This window comes from Macaca mulatta, chromosome 15 (genome assembly GCF_049350105.2).
Source record: "Macaca mulatta isolate MMU2019108-1 chromosome 15, T2T-MMU8v2.0, whole genome shotgun sequence".
NCBI classification, from domain to species: domain Eukaryota; kingdom Metazoa; phylum Chordata; class Mammalia; order Primates; family Cercopithecidae; genus Macaca; species Macaca mulatta.
In genome coordinates this window covers 82,737,399-82,752,585 of record NC_133420.1, presented here as the reverse complement: position 1 = coordinate 82,752,585, position 15,187 = coordinate 82,737,399, and the positions used below count along the sequence as shown (strand labels likewise).

Genomic DNA, 15,187 nt, shown 5'->3' with positions numbered 1-15,187 from the left:
CACCTAAGTTCTTCCTTTAGTCTTCTTTTCCTCAAAAGAGCAGGGGCAAAGGCTTTGGGAAAAGGACTTCTGGAAAGTCACAGAAAAGGCATCCCTGAAGGGATAGCTATGGGGAGCAAGACGGAGGGCAGTGTCTGCTGTGCTCCATTGGGAGTGGCCAGGACCTCTGCAGCTCTGACCCAGCTTCGCCATCTGAGCCAAAGATGAGCTTGGTCTTCCTGAGAAATCTATTAAATAATATAGTGGTTCAGTCCAAATAGGAGCTTGGCTCTGAGTTCACCAACAAGTGTGCTTAAATAAGGTGAATTACACTGTGAGCTTAAGGGCTGTTAGGTGTATTTTGCAAAGAGCTACTGGAGTGTGTGGAGGTTTCTTGAAATCAAAAAGGTAAGAAGAGATCAGTGACTGATAAATCTTTAATATAAAAATTGTACAAGAATTTTGATACAAATTACAAGAGGTATTTGGACAAAATATGAATAAAATTCCATTTACATCCCCAAACCCTTATGCATTTTATGCAAAAGACATACTGTAGGCAGTTATAGTACAGAAAATACAACCAAAGTAATAGCAAATTAAAAAATTTAATTACCTTAGACTACCAATAAAAACAAAAAGCAAAACAGAACCAAACAAAAATAAAACCCTTGTTCAAGGTACATACAGTATTTAGGAAGCTACCAACGTCACAATGATTAGATCAGGGCGATGCACACGGTCCCATCCCTTGATGCAGTTACCGTTTGTAGTACAGACTTTGATTCTGTGGCAGGCTTATTGGAAGAGACTGGTTTTATGCAGATGAGAACAATAGAAACAGACAAAAAGGAATAAACAGCTAAACTCTGGGAGAGGGAGAGGACATATCTTGGTGAAAATTCCTTTTCTTCAAGATATTTCAATTCCCTTTGGCCACTTTTGCTGTCAAATATGCAGGCTGAGTCTAATACTTTTGTTACTGGAGACACACCAATGGGTCTGGAGCGAGTAAGAAAGGTATGTGTTCTCCCAGCTGTGTGAGGGATCTTGCTAGTTCTAAAAGGCCTATTCCATCACCAGCGGGAGAGAACAGAGAACTTGCTTTCCCAGATCCCCAACCTGCCCCTTCCCCTTACGTTTGGGGAGACAGAAAAGCAGCAAGGACTTCATGGAAGAAGCCAGGCAGGGTGTGAGGGGAGTGGGGAAATGGGCATTTGCCTCACTTGGAAATCACGCACTGGTGTGTCAGTCATCCTCATACTGCTGAGTGGGCTACACACGAAAAGCCCAGGTTGTCTCAAGCCCAAGTCTTCTCCCCACTTCTCGACCGTCCTCACCCCTCTGACCTTCATGTACCCATGTTTAGCTCTCCTGCATTCTTTATACTGGCACTGGCAGGAAAATGGTAAGATTCTCTGCAGAGAAGCTGAACCAAAGTTTGCACAGGAAAGCGAAAGCACCATATACTAGAAATCTTAGTCTCATCAGGTTAAGATATAACACTAGAACATCTCATTCACTTAATTCACGTTATGTAAACCCTGGACAGGGCAGAACACATATTTCCAAAGCGAAAGCGATTAAAACCAGGATGAGGAAGGCGTGTTCTACCTTCTTGTTCAAACACGATTTTTTTATTTTAAGGGGGTTGGTGAGATCCAAAGAGCAAAGGGTGGGATTGAGAAAGACAATGGAAAAGTCAGAGGAGATTAAGATATACAATGAGAGGGATGGATTACTCTGTATAAAAACATGCAAAAACACTCCAGATTGGCTACTAGATTAAAAAAATAAAAAGTCAGCCTTGGTTGATACATCTCAAGCGAACCTATTAACTCAGCACATTGTCTGGGAGTTCAAGAGCATCATACCTCATGAATCAATGCTTATCACAGTGGCCACAGCACTGATTCACAGATGGGGTAGGGGATGCTTTGTCTCCTAGCATGGAAAAGGCAGGCAGTGAGGCTCCCACTGAAACAGTGCCGGGTCAGTTCACCTTGCAGGGACTGGAGCTTTCTCCCTTTTTTTGAGAACCATATCCAGGGCCAGATGAATGGAGCTCTCTCACACACCCAGGGTCTCCCCAGAGTCACCTCTCAATCCTTGCATTCCATGACAGAAGTGGGCAGAGCCAGTTAATAATTGATGGATTTGCCATCTTAGCTGTGCATTATCTCAACATCACATTTGGCAACAGGAAGCCTTATAAAATCTTGGTATAGCACTTAGATACTCTCTTTTCAAGAAATATACTTTTAATACTATCTATTTCTCTCCATTTTTCTTAAAATACCTCTTTCTGCTCTTCCTTCCCTTCAAAGATTCTTTTTTTAAAAAAGTGAAACAAAGCATTAAAAAAACTATTACAAATGTCCTTAAGCATCCCTGTTATTTTCGAGTTAAGGGGAGAAAGCTAAAATCGGCGAGCAGAACTTGTGCAATTTTGGCAACTGGGTTTTCAATTAAGATTCTATTAAGATGTCCGATAAACGATTGTAATATATACATACTGAGGAACTTAAGTATCATGTCAACTAACTGCCTTTGCTCTAACCCAAGAGTACTTGCTCAAAGTGCTTTTCTTTCCAGTCCTCAGACTGGTTCATGAAATTATTTAGCGCAGATTTGTCAACATAGACCTGTTACATTGTCTATCTCTAAATCTGCTGCTTTTCTCTCCTTGCTAAAGTTCACATGGAAGATGATACCGATAGCTGATGTGTCTTACCTGGCTGACTAGTATCTTATTGAAATGTGACTGTTTGTAATGGGACCAACTATCTTCTCTGAGACGTGCTGTGGGAAGGTTGGAAGGAAGCATGGCATCCCCTAGTTCCAGAAAGAAGACGCTCGATAGATCTTGCACTTCATTTAGTCACTATCTAGTCACTTTCCAACCATCATTTGAGTATTTCAATATACAAAAATAGCAGCCAATCCTGACACATTGTTTGGGCTCAAGGCATTTTGGAATATAACATTTTCATGTATTCTTCCTTTGTACCTTTGGTCCCCATCACTTGGTTTTCTAAAGCTCCCTGTACTTCTACTTACCAAAGTTCTTCGAAGTGGAGAATTTACCTTTTACCCATAGGGTGGTCCTTGTTTTAATGATTAAAGTCAAAAGCCTGGTGCCATCTTTTTTAGATTGTCAGTCCAGTTAGACAAAATAAAAGTTAATCTATCATGTTACACTATGGATTTGGAGGGGTCACTGAAAGATACATTTGTACATCTAGATCCATGGTTTGATGCCAAGGACAAGAAAAAAAAAATTACCACTGTGTATAACCAGTTTACAACATGTACTTTTTGAAGGGGAAGAAAAATATTTGAATCTTTTCCCTACAAATTAGGGGGCAATATAATCTTACTTATGCCACTGACTTGCAGGAAAATTTGCTCTAATTATAGGGCCACATCCATTACTCTCAAAATGGAACTGCAATACTTAAGTTTTCAAAGAAGCAAAGGATGCTGTCACAGACAGCGTCTCTCTACTGACCCTTTATTTAAGAAGTCATCTTGTTACTGTCCACTTAATAGCTGGAGAGGGCACCGAGAGGCAGCCTTGGGCTTCCCAAAGACACAGTAGGTGTGTGTATGTGCTTGTGTGTTAGGAGGGGAGTACAACAGGGAAGAAGAGAGGAGAGAGAGGGAGAGAGGGAGAGAGAGAGAGAGAGACTGACTGATTGTGGATGTGTGTGTACATCAGGGAACTCGATGGGAAAGCCTAGCCCTTGTAGTCAATTTCTCCTTCACAAGGGGATAAACAGGCAATTACGCATCCTTTTATATTTGATGGCCAAGTGCTGAACTGGAAAGCACACTATTAGTTTGTGTCCCTTCAGGGCCAGGGCAATAAGTAGCCAGGAGAGCTGGGCTGAAGCAGAGAGGGTGTTGTCTGCTGTTAGTGTGACAGTCTTGTCAGCAGCGTTCACATTACTGGAAGGTAATAAAGTGACAAGTACGTTATTAGAAAGATATGAGGTGAAATTGAACTGAAGCTTCTTGCTGCTCAGCCCTGGCTTTTTTCTTTCCTCTTTTGTAATGGTCCACTATTTGTTACAAACTGAGCCTTGTCTTCATACCCCATATAAAAAAGATATTTTTTTCCTGCAGTAAAGGTCAAATGAATTTACAACAACACTTTAGAGGAGAAGAATAAAGATAGTTTTATGACAACTATAGTATGCTGCTCCAAAAATATATATAGCATTATAATGAACAATAATGCTGATCCAATTCAGTGTACATGTAAAAATGCTTAGTTTTTTTTAAACCTTCTGTTATTAAGCATTTGGATTTTTCAACAAATGCCAAAAAGACAGTATGTGACATACAGTTATTGCCGAATGACCACAGAAAATCATTTTGCGCAAGATGTGGGAAGGATGAGGATGATGACACAAGGAAGGATGGGTATGTGGGCAACAGTGATGAGAGATAACTCACTGGTCAGTTGTACAGCTGCATTTACATAGTACTGTTTGAAAATGACCATTTATGGTGAGCAACACTCCAGCCACAGGAAATATGCGACCGTCTGGGACAGATCAAACATGACCTTAGTACTAGCGCAAGCAAGACTACCACACGTGGTTTATCTCTGAGGGAAAATATGAAAAGAGAAGTTACTTGTTTATCTCATAGAACAGTAAATGAGCTCCCATTTTGACCAAGGTCTTTAGCCTAGTATTAATTACAATCATGGCTTTGTTGTGTTGCTACAGTGGCAAGCACGAGTGATGATCAAGAAAGGAATGATCCACGCTGGTGCCATTCGCACCTACTCCTCCATTAGGATGAAAGTGAGGTGTTACCACTGGCCTTTTCTATAGCCTCGCTGACCCCTGGCATCTTTCGGTTCTCAGGGGATTCCAGCAAGACTTCCCACTCAAAAACAAAGCAAAAGCAACCAAAACCCCACAACTGTTGGCTCTTCCTGACCCCAAAGGAACTTCAGCTATTCCATGCAGCTGTTCTTGCTTTCCTAACCCCTTCCTCAGAGCCGACTCACCTGGTCATGGGAACTCTGCAGGTCACTAGCATCAATATGCTCTCACCCACTGCGAGGCAGAGCTATGCCAGTCTCTTCCCTCAAGCCAACACTTCCAGTGCATTCCTGATTTCCTTTTCTAGCTACTCCCAAACCAGGGCAGGAACCGACCCTCTACTTAGTTGTGATGAAAACACCGTGATCCCTCCAGTCTTTTTGGTATCTTTTATTTCCCATCTTAGATCCATCCCAAAAAAATAAACAATGAGAGGGAAAAGCAAAACCACCTAATTTAAATATTTCAAGTGTGGAAGAAGATAAGTGATTTTAAAGAATGAAATTCGTCTGTCATAATTTTAAAAAAGAAGCTCTTAAGGGTGTGACCACAGGATGAAAGAAAGTTTCTTCTGGATGATTTATTTCTTGATGATAGCAGATGTAGCGTGTCTTATGACGGTTGAATTTTATTTACTGTGTTAGTCAATCTAACCCAATGCTAACAGACCAGATACAAGTTAGGACTGCTCAGGTCAAGCTGTCAGCAGTTAGCAGCATGTCCATCTCAATCTGGTGACTAGCTTCTTTATGTTTTAATTGTCAACAGCCCTCATTCTCATTTGCTTGGCACACATCTGGGGTGTGTACAGAGAAAGGGGAAAAAAAGGTCACATTGTATGTAGTGGGAACCTAGTGCATAGTTTCTCCTGAGTAAAATGAGGGGAATGCCTCTGGAACAGCCCATTCTTGATATATTCAAAGATTTTTTTTTTTCTTCCTTAGAGCAATGTACACTAATGGGGCCGTTAACCAGGTAAATGCCTTTCTCCTCTTACTGAAAGGGCCTGAAAATTCGTGACCAAACAAGTAACACTATGAGGACAGTGGCACCATTGTGCCAAAAAGGTTTTAAAACATGTTTGCCATGTTGAAAAGGAAAACGTTAACACCTTTAAAACTTTAAAAGGCATCAGGCTGAACAGGGCAGCTGGACTAAGATTTGGAATGAGTTACACTGGGTTGACTTATTTAAATACAATTAATACCAGAACAAAGAATGCCAAGGATTTTTATCACACTTTTAAACCAGATTACTTATTATCTATCCTTTTTCTTTGTTTCCATAGCATGCAGATATTCCCGAAAGCAGACTAAACCTGATATTTACAAAAACATAGTTTTAAATGATCAAGACAGTAAGTTTCAACATCAGCTAGAGAGCATGCACAGTCACAGCGCCTAATTTTGTACCTGTGATAAACTCTGGCTAAAACCAATCACATGGGAAAAAGCTTGTTGGATAAACATCTAAATCACTATTAATTTTCAGCCAGCGTAGAATGGATGTGGCTTGAGAGAAGCTGTTTAACAACAAAAAAATGAAAAAATAAATGAGTAGGAATGGGCAAGATGAAGAGCTCAATGACTAAAATGCTCATCTCTTTATCCTTCCTGTTTACAAATAAGCCGTGGGATCACCATCTTAACTAGAATTCTAGTTAAGTCAAAACACGACACTCAGGCACACACTCAAGAACAAGCAATACTTTGGGAACAGAAGAATTGTACATTTTATGATTTTCCATTGCATGTACTACATCCGTCCACTCCCCCATCCCTTTTAAGCAAATATGCTTTATATTGGAAAATGTTATTTACTCATTTAGAAGGCCACCGTAACGACTGGGCACTTGAGGCACAAAAGTAGTAGCAAATAGGGGAGATACTTAAAAAGTGTCAGCTGTCCAGGACTTATTGCCATTTCTCTGACAAAAAACAGGTGAACACATCCATGTTTCCAAGCAAGGGAAACTCTACTTCTAGAATCTCATTACTTCTGGACTTTTTCTAACTGGCTATACACATTAGCTTGGTTCGCAGCAAGTAACAAACATTTGTTCTAAGCCTGGTTCATTTGCTGATGTGACCTGCTGATAGCTATGTAATTCACTCACGAGGGCTATCTGACCTTTTATTTGACATTAAATTAAACAGACTAAACATTGCTGTTGTACAAGATAGGTTCTACTAACTCAACTGAATGTAACTTTTCAAAGTTGCTGACATAAAAGTGTGTATTTATTTTCATAAAACTACATGTAATCTAAGCACACTGCAAAAGCCAGAGTTTCTATGTTTTGTTGGGATATTAAAAATATTTTCCCACCCTTTTGGAATCTAATCATTTGGTAATGGGGCAACAGCACAATACAGAGAACGCTGAGAGGACCAAAATGTTTGCAAACAAACTTTCATTATTCTAGTTCAATCTTTCACAAACATACTGTACAGAGTCTTATATGGTATAAAACAAAAGAAAAATCTCTGTCTATTCAGTTTAACACAACACCAAAATAAAGCAATTAAGACTTTGGGGAATTCAAAGGTACAAGAAAACAAAAACGGTTATTACTAATTTCCTCAACTTTTTACCATAAACACTTGTCATTTAACATAGTGTTTGGATACAGTTTCTTTTGTACAGCAAATACTTTTGGTCTTTCCTCCCTGTAGAACAAATGAAGAATTAAAATGAACCCCATAGCATCCTCCAAAGGAGGTGAAAAGATAAAGCTCCTAGACATAGCTAGCCTATCTTTAAGAATCTATTGTTTATGAAATTTTCACAAATAAAAATACTGAATCCCCAACTAATGATGCTTATTTTGGGAAACAATAAATACTGTGAGGTACAATAAATCCTACAGGAATAACAATAACAACAGAAACATATTAACAGTTTCCTTTGGCAAATTTAACGGAAGTGAATGCTGATGTGAACATAGAAAAAATAATTACAAAAACATGAAAAATGGAAACGACATAAAAGTTAAAACAAAGGGGTATTTCTAACTTTAGACTGATGAGAGAAATGTCTGAGGCCATTAAATGCAAAAAAGAAATACATTCTCTTTAAATTATTGTGTACTGTTTGACAAAATATTCCTTGTTTATCTCTTCCTTTCCTCTCCACTTAAAAAAAAAAAAAGGAAAAAAAAAAAAAGAAAAAAAAAAAAAGACAACAAACCAGTCTGCAATGCACACCCTAATGGTTTTGGCTGCAGACTGAACTTGAGTAAATATCATCATTTAGTCAGTATGTTGTGGTAGCTGAGGCTGCCGATGTGGTTAACCAGCTCAGGCAACATGTGTAAACATCGGAAACAAAACAAAACAAAAAAGGTTTGGAGAATAGTCTCTCCCCTCTTTCTCACTCTCAATTGCTTGGTTTCAGGCTTGCTTTCATTACTCTCTGACAAATCGTGTGGGGAAACACAAAACACTAAACATTGAGATATCCTAGTTTAAAATCCCCTTCTTCTGGCTTTTCAGAAAGGAGTGTTGCTCAATTCAAGTTTAGCACATGTTTTCAAAGCTTCCAAGTACTGCTGTTAAATGCCTTTTGATTTTGTCTACCAAACAGGCCTGAATTATAGTACGACTGCAGAATTTGCAACAAATTAGACAGCCATACAAGAGACCGACCCAGTTCAGAGGATTTCTTTTGAAAGGATAAGGGTTAGGGCCTTGGAAATGAGTGTTCAACTCTTTTACTGTATTCATCTTTGTTCCGTAGCGAGTAATTTGGGCTTTTGTATCCTGAAATATTATCCTGCCTCTGAAGAATAAATGCCTTGGCTGTTTCACACCACATAATTTTGTTTTCCTTTTATGTAACTTAACGTATAAGCAAGAAGGATGCAATGTTGATTCTAATAACATTCGGCACTTGAAAGAATCACCAAGTGTTTTTTTAAAAAGCGGTTTTCTGGTGGCCGACAAATTGGCCTGTGGTTATGTTGAGTGACTAATTGTATTTTCTTTTCTGGAAACTTGTGCAAAGTTGGCAGTTTTGTGTTAACACTAATACTTTGTTTGGCATTTGTGCCCTATACTGACCAGACCATTTTTATACAAGTGAATTTTTTTTTAAAAAAGACACTTACTGAAGTATGGCAATAGTTTAAGGATAAAAAAGAAGCATGGTTATTACACATCCCCTTGTAGTGTATGAAAAAAAGTGCATGACAGGATTTATGTACTAGTACAGGACATTTTAAAAAATCAGATCTGTGCTGTAAAGCATGCCAGCACCTCTTTACCACTATATCTAACAGGTAGTAAAAACAAGACCATGTTTTAAAAAAAAAAAAAATGTGCATTAATGCTAACATAAATGAATAGAGCTAGCCAGCAAACTATTTTTTCCTGCATATCTAACAGCTGGATGTAACTGTAAAAATTAAACAAAAAAGTTAAACAACCATCAATACAATTGTTTTACATCAATGGCCCCTCAAGGCTAAATATTTACAGGTGAATCTGCCATGCTTTAATTGAAGATTCTTTCAAAACCTTAAAGTTCACAAAAGACAACTATAAGAAGTTCCTTTTTGTTTCTTTTTTCTTTTTTTTTTTTTTCCCTTTTATTTTTGCAGGCAACAGTCATGGGTACAACAAATTGTCTCTTTGGGGAAGACCAAGAATTATTCTGTCAAAACTGGGGCTAGTTGCACACTCTGTGTGTGTGTGTGTGTGTGTGTGTGTGTGTTTAAAGGGGTACTCTGTTTTCACCCTTAAATCAAAGATCCCACTCCTTTCCCAAAACTTTTATAAAGGGAAGTGAAAAAAATTCAAAAGCACCTAGTGTTTATCTTATTTATCTCAAGGAAATACGTGTGTGTGTATGTAGCCACAGAGCATACATTAATGCACACACACACACACACCCCAAGTACATAAGCGCACACTGACTATGGCAGTTCAAACACGTAGGCCATCTGGTGAGAGCTGGCATTTGTAGTGTCCATTCTGAGACTAATCTACTGAAGTGAAGGGAATGTTTTTGTGGAGATTAGGGTTCTGACTGTGCCGATTTCGGCTTCGTACAGAGGAAAACATCATATTGCAACCTGGGACTTTGCACTTGTGCATTTCTCGCAAATGCACGGTTTTGTAGTGCACTCTCAGGGTCCCCTTGTTGCTGTACATTTTGTGGCAAATGTTGCACATGATCCCACCATTGCTCCCAGACAAGCTGCTGAACATAAGAGATCCTGAAACTTCAGCCCCTAGGCTGCCAGGGAGGGCGGGGGCCTCGGCCTTGTGTGCCGACTCCCCACTGTCACTCGCCCCATCAATGTCATCGAGAAGAATCCCCTCGTCACTGCCTGCGTCGGATTCTCTGGAGGAATGGATGCTGCTGCTGGACTGGAGGCTGGAGGTGGTGCTCAAGTCAAGGACCATGTAGTCCTCTGCCATGCCTCTCCCATACCCGTTCAGGTGGGAGTCTTCAGTCCCTGCGGGAGAGGAGGCATCTTCCCTGACATCGAGCCCCATGGGGTGCTGGGCACCATAGATCTTCACCAAAAATTCATCGCGGAGGTCCTTGCTAAGGGAGGGCTGCGATGAGTCCAGGCCCATGTCATCGAGTTCTTTGGTCAACAGTTTACGATGTAGGTTTATGTTGGCACTGTGTCTAGGAAAACAAGAGGGAAGGGGGGGTAGGTGGATAGGGGTTGGGGAGGGGTGAGAAAAAGGAAAGCATTTTAAAATTGATTCAGCTTTCACTAGGTATCAAATAAGCACATTCACTGCTAATTACACCATTATAAAAGCAAGCATTCCCCTATATCCTCAGGATCTGGGAGTTTAGTGGTGGTGGTGGGAGGTGCAATCAGGGGAACTTTCCATTAACATAATTTTTATAAGAGAGTAAAATCTGTCAATGGTAGGATGAATGCAAACCCATGCACCTTTTTCTCAATGATTACTGTTAGTTTTACTATGTAGCAGCATCAGCTGCAGAGAATTTCATGGCAGAGATTTTATAATATATATTAAATAGGATAAAAGAATAGAAACTTTCTGCTTGTCTAAATGGAACAGTCTAAATTTAACAAAAAAACAAGAAAAAATAAACATCTTTTCTATACAGCACACACTGTATTTTGAGGTATGGGAAAAATTCATTTTTTTAAAAAGTAGTCTAGATAATTTAGATATAACTTCAAAAAACAATGAAATCTTCCTTCTCTACCCTCCACATTTCAAGCTTTAAGGAAAAACAATAGCTTAACAGATTAAGCAATTTGAAATAGGGTTACAGACTGTCTTTTAACAACACGAATGCCTTTTGTCAGAATGATTTGGTAATCCCAGTTAAATCTAATAATAAAATACATTTACTTTTTAGAAGTATGTGCATTTTAGTGTCCAAAATATTTTCATCGAGTAATTCTACTTTAAAATTTAATCATTTAAGACAAAAACTGAAAAACAGAAAAAAAAAAACAAAACCCCCAGAGGTACAAAATTAAAACACAGTAAGTACAAAAAAAAAAAAAATCAAGCACAACAATAACACAGGGTTCCTCTATTTTAACAACTGGAACCCATACTTCTTAGACAAGCAAAACTTTTATTCTACTCACTGACTGCTTTGCTTGTATATATATATAGACAGGATTTGTCCCAGAGAATCCACAGGGACATCATGATTTACAAAGCCTGATATGTTATCATCTATCTGGAAACATTGTCTTTGTATTTATATCCCCCACTTATTTTTAAAGTGCCCTTGGGCATATACCTCTCTCCACCTGCAAAGGCTCACATGTTCAACAGTACCTAAATTGAAGGTTACCTTTCCAAAAAATAAACGAACGTATCTACAGATAAATAAAAGCTTCTCAATACTGGTGGAAGCTCTACAGCTTGGAGAAGTAATTGTGGTAAGAGAAATGACCTAAATGGCTGATATAAAGTTCAACAGACCTCCTGATTATACTTAAAAGTATGGAAGACCAAAATGCGTCATTCCATTTGGTGGCAAACACGGTTGATATTTCCTAGAGATGGTTGAGAGGTATGTGCCTCAGAGACAAGAAAGGTGGGGAACACTTCTCCACCTTTCCACACAAGACAATATACAGCACTCTGGGTTTTAAGGGGCAGAGGGCAGCAGCCCTCTCCAACTGCACTTAGGAAGGCTGAGCTTACCTTGTGACAATAAGATCAGCTTTCTAATCTTTTGCTAAATCGATCACAAAAGAAAGCAAGAATAAGAGACAGAGAGAGAGAGAGAAAGAGAGAGAAAGAGAGAGAGAGAAAACAAATTCACATTCTAGACATCTGGTTTTGAAAAACGTAAACAATAAAATAGGGATTTAAAACGTTCTGATCACAAAATTATTTTCTGTCATAAGCGATCATCCCATACGCTGTCTTGATGATTTTCAGATCAGCTGTATAATCCAAAAATCATAAATCAAATTAAAATAAACCAAATTCACAGCATCATCATCATCCACAAATGAGTTTTAAACAGATGCATGCAGTGTGTGGGTATGTGAATGATAAACAGAAGTTGTCCCCACGGTCCCTGCTCTGACACAGTAATTCCCCGTTTCCTTGGTGTCAGATGGCAGGTGACTCCAAGTGCAGGTTGCTAAGCAAAGTGCAGGAAATGCCTACTGTGAGGTCTTTACTCTGACATGTGGGTACACCACCAGAGTTATTACAAGAATGTGGAAGTAGAGTTACGCTATGCGCTATTATTCTATTGATAAAACAATCTGCCAACTATATGCAGCTCACGAAATCCTATCCCTGTTTATTATTTTTTAACACCCTCCCCCTTTCTTAATTTCACGAGCACACATTTTGCGATGACTGTAATCTAGAACTCTGTTGCTTCTCACACATCTGCAGTTACCACTTCCTAGGTTCACTGCTGAGAAAATAGCAGCCAGACACACAGCAGTTGCATCAAGACATACTGAATAAGGAAGAATAAATTAACATTGAGAAAAGGACACACTGATCACCCAGATGGACACATCTTCCCTAAGATGACTTGTGAAATTACACATCTCCACCAATATGTTACCAGGAAGAGATTTTCTCTTCATTTCTCACTTACAGCAGTAGAAATCTGTAATCTAATTAGACGATGTACCAGCCCTCAATATCTGTCAACCAAACGATGTGCAGAAATGTGTAGACCAGCTCTGGCACTCTGTTCAACAGTGTCCCTTTTCCGCTGTCAGCAGTACTGTTGGCCTCTGCTAATATAATTACATTGACTTTTATTCAATTAAGTGCCATCCCTCACTTTAAAAAAAAAAGCTACTTTATCAATTGATTCAGGTGTAATGCAATAATAAAGATGAACTCATGGCAGTGCATTAGCTCTGCTCTTCATAACTTCAGTACACGGGTTCATTCATGGTAGTCGATTTCCATTATGCGACCACAGTTCACAAGAATTGATTCTTTTATGTTCAATTCTTAATCTATTTCATTTTTGTTTAATAATCCTACTAAATGCCATATGCAAAACACTTGAAGTGGAGATGGGAAGGATGGACTGAGGAAAGTCTGCTGGCACTCTCATGATAGTGGGCTTGAAGATTTTCTCACAAACTCACACAGTATTCCTAAGGTGGAAGGAAGGAAAGCACGAGAAGGAAAACAGACTAAAATTCTTTAGAGGGTACTAATCCTGCCCAAGAGGTTAGGGTTCAGTCTCCACAGAATGGACGAAAGACAGCACTTGATTTTAACAAAGACCTATTGTTGGATTCTTGAATCAGTCAATCCAGACCATTAGCTGTCATAAAATACTGTCCTCATGAGATTCAAAGACCTAGGGTTAATAGCAATTTGAGGACTATTACAAGTTTATCAGGATCAGCAAAACTGAAGAGGTGAAAAGAAAGGGAAGATGGAATAGACACAGAAAGAACTCTCACCTACTGATAATCAGATGTAGAGAGAAGACCCTAAAATGGGAGGAAGGCCAGAGAGTGCTGGAAACCGGCGGGGGACTCCCTGGCAGAGGAAGCCATACTCAGTTGTATGCAACAATTGGAACAAAGAATCCAACAAGGAACCAATTTTGAGTTCTCCAGTGATAGAGATGGTTTTTCTACAAACAGATTTAGTGTTCTGAATATTTATCTCTAGGAAAGAGGGAAGAATTATCATTAACAAAAATCTAGACTGTATCAGAACATCTTATATTCTATAAGAACATGAACAGCAGAAAGGTTTCTACTTGTTTTGATTTGGAAGGCAAGAAAGAAACATGAGTTCACAGGTAGAAGGGATAAGGATTTCGTCTTAGGAAGTGCAGTGGTAATCATTAAGGCAGTGGTCCAAACCTTAGCCCCAGATGTTCACTTTCAAGAACATAACTAAATCTTATTCAATATTATGTGTCCTGCACATGAAGTAGAATACTCTGTACAGAGGAGGTACTTAAAAGTACATTGGTTTCCCTTCCATCAATAATATGCATGAGTCTTCAGGAAGTATTTCCCAAAATACACTGTAGAAGGGAAGAAAACAATGATCCCAAGGTAGGACTCATGTAACGGAATATCCAAGGAAAGGTGGTGGCGACACTACAAATGGTGATTCTGACGCTATTAATACCCTAGTGTGTTATAAGGGAATGCCACAAAATTAGGGTATGAAAAAGCCCTGTAACTTGGGCTATGCTTGGAATTACAAATGCTTCCTTTAAACCTCTGTACTCTTTCTATACTGTGAATTTACCAAAAGCTTCTTAAAGACCAAGATCACCTTTAAAAGCAAAAAGTTATAAAACCTTGGACTGAGGGGAGGGTGCTGCAGAACCAAACTTCTTTCTTCTTTGAAATGCTGAGTGGAAGTACTCCAACTGGACTAAAGTGGACTACCAGTCTTTTTCTGTTCCTTTGATGGAAACTTTACCATGCAACCACAGAAGACATGAAATTCACCAAATGTAGTCAAGTAAGTGCAAATGCCCTTCAGAAAGAAAGCAAGTCTTGCCTTGGATTTCTCTTTTCTCATCACATTAAGTTAGATTTAATGTGATGTCTGGTCTATAAAAATTAAAACTAAAAACAAAAACACTATCTAAAGAAAGTGTTTTGAGGTTTTAAACTTGACTTTAAGATGCAGGGAAGACACGAAAAAGAAAACAAAAAACAAAAAACAAGTTGCATCACCAAATTAGAAAATAAGACTGGCAGTCAGAGACTGAATAATGAATCAAGCTATAGGCTGCACAAAGTGTCTTAATTCTTAATCAGATTTGAACTAGTCTAAACTTACTGAATTGAAACAAAATACTTGATAATTAATTAGAATGCCTCAAGTGAAAAATAATTGAGGCCCCACTTTGGATTAGTTTTTGCCTTTATTTTCCAGCTC

The 15,187-nt window shown here is 38.9% G+C and overlaps 1 protein-coding gene across 16 annotated transcripts in view; it reads right to left on the bottom strand.

Moving 5' to 3' along the window:
• Positions 1-7,216: 7,216 nt before the first annotated feature.
• BNC2 (basonuclin zinc finger protein 2) overlaps positions 7,217-15,187 on the bottom strand; it is a 454,984-nt gene continuing 447,013 nt past the window's right edge. For 11 of the 16 annotated variants that reach the window (XM_015117647.3, XM_077966053.1, XM_077966061.1 and 8 more), the window contains one exon: positions 7,217-10,460. In XM_015117647.3, coding sequence (XP_014973133.1) covers positions 9,800-10,460 — 661 coding nt within the window. In that variant the 3' untranslated portion in view covers positions 7,217-9,799. Of the gene's footprint in view, positions 10,461-11,983; positions 12,018-15,187 lie in introns of all 16 variants that reach the window. The other 5 variants (XM_077966056.1, XM_077966054.1, XM_077966060.1 and 2 more) reach the window with 2 other exon arrangements.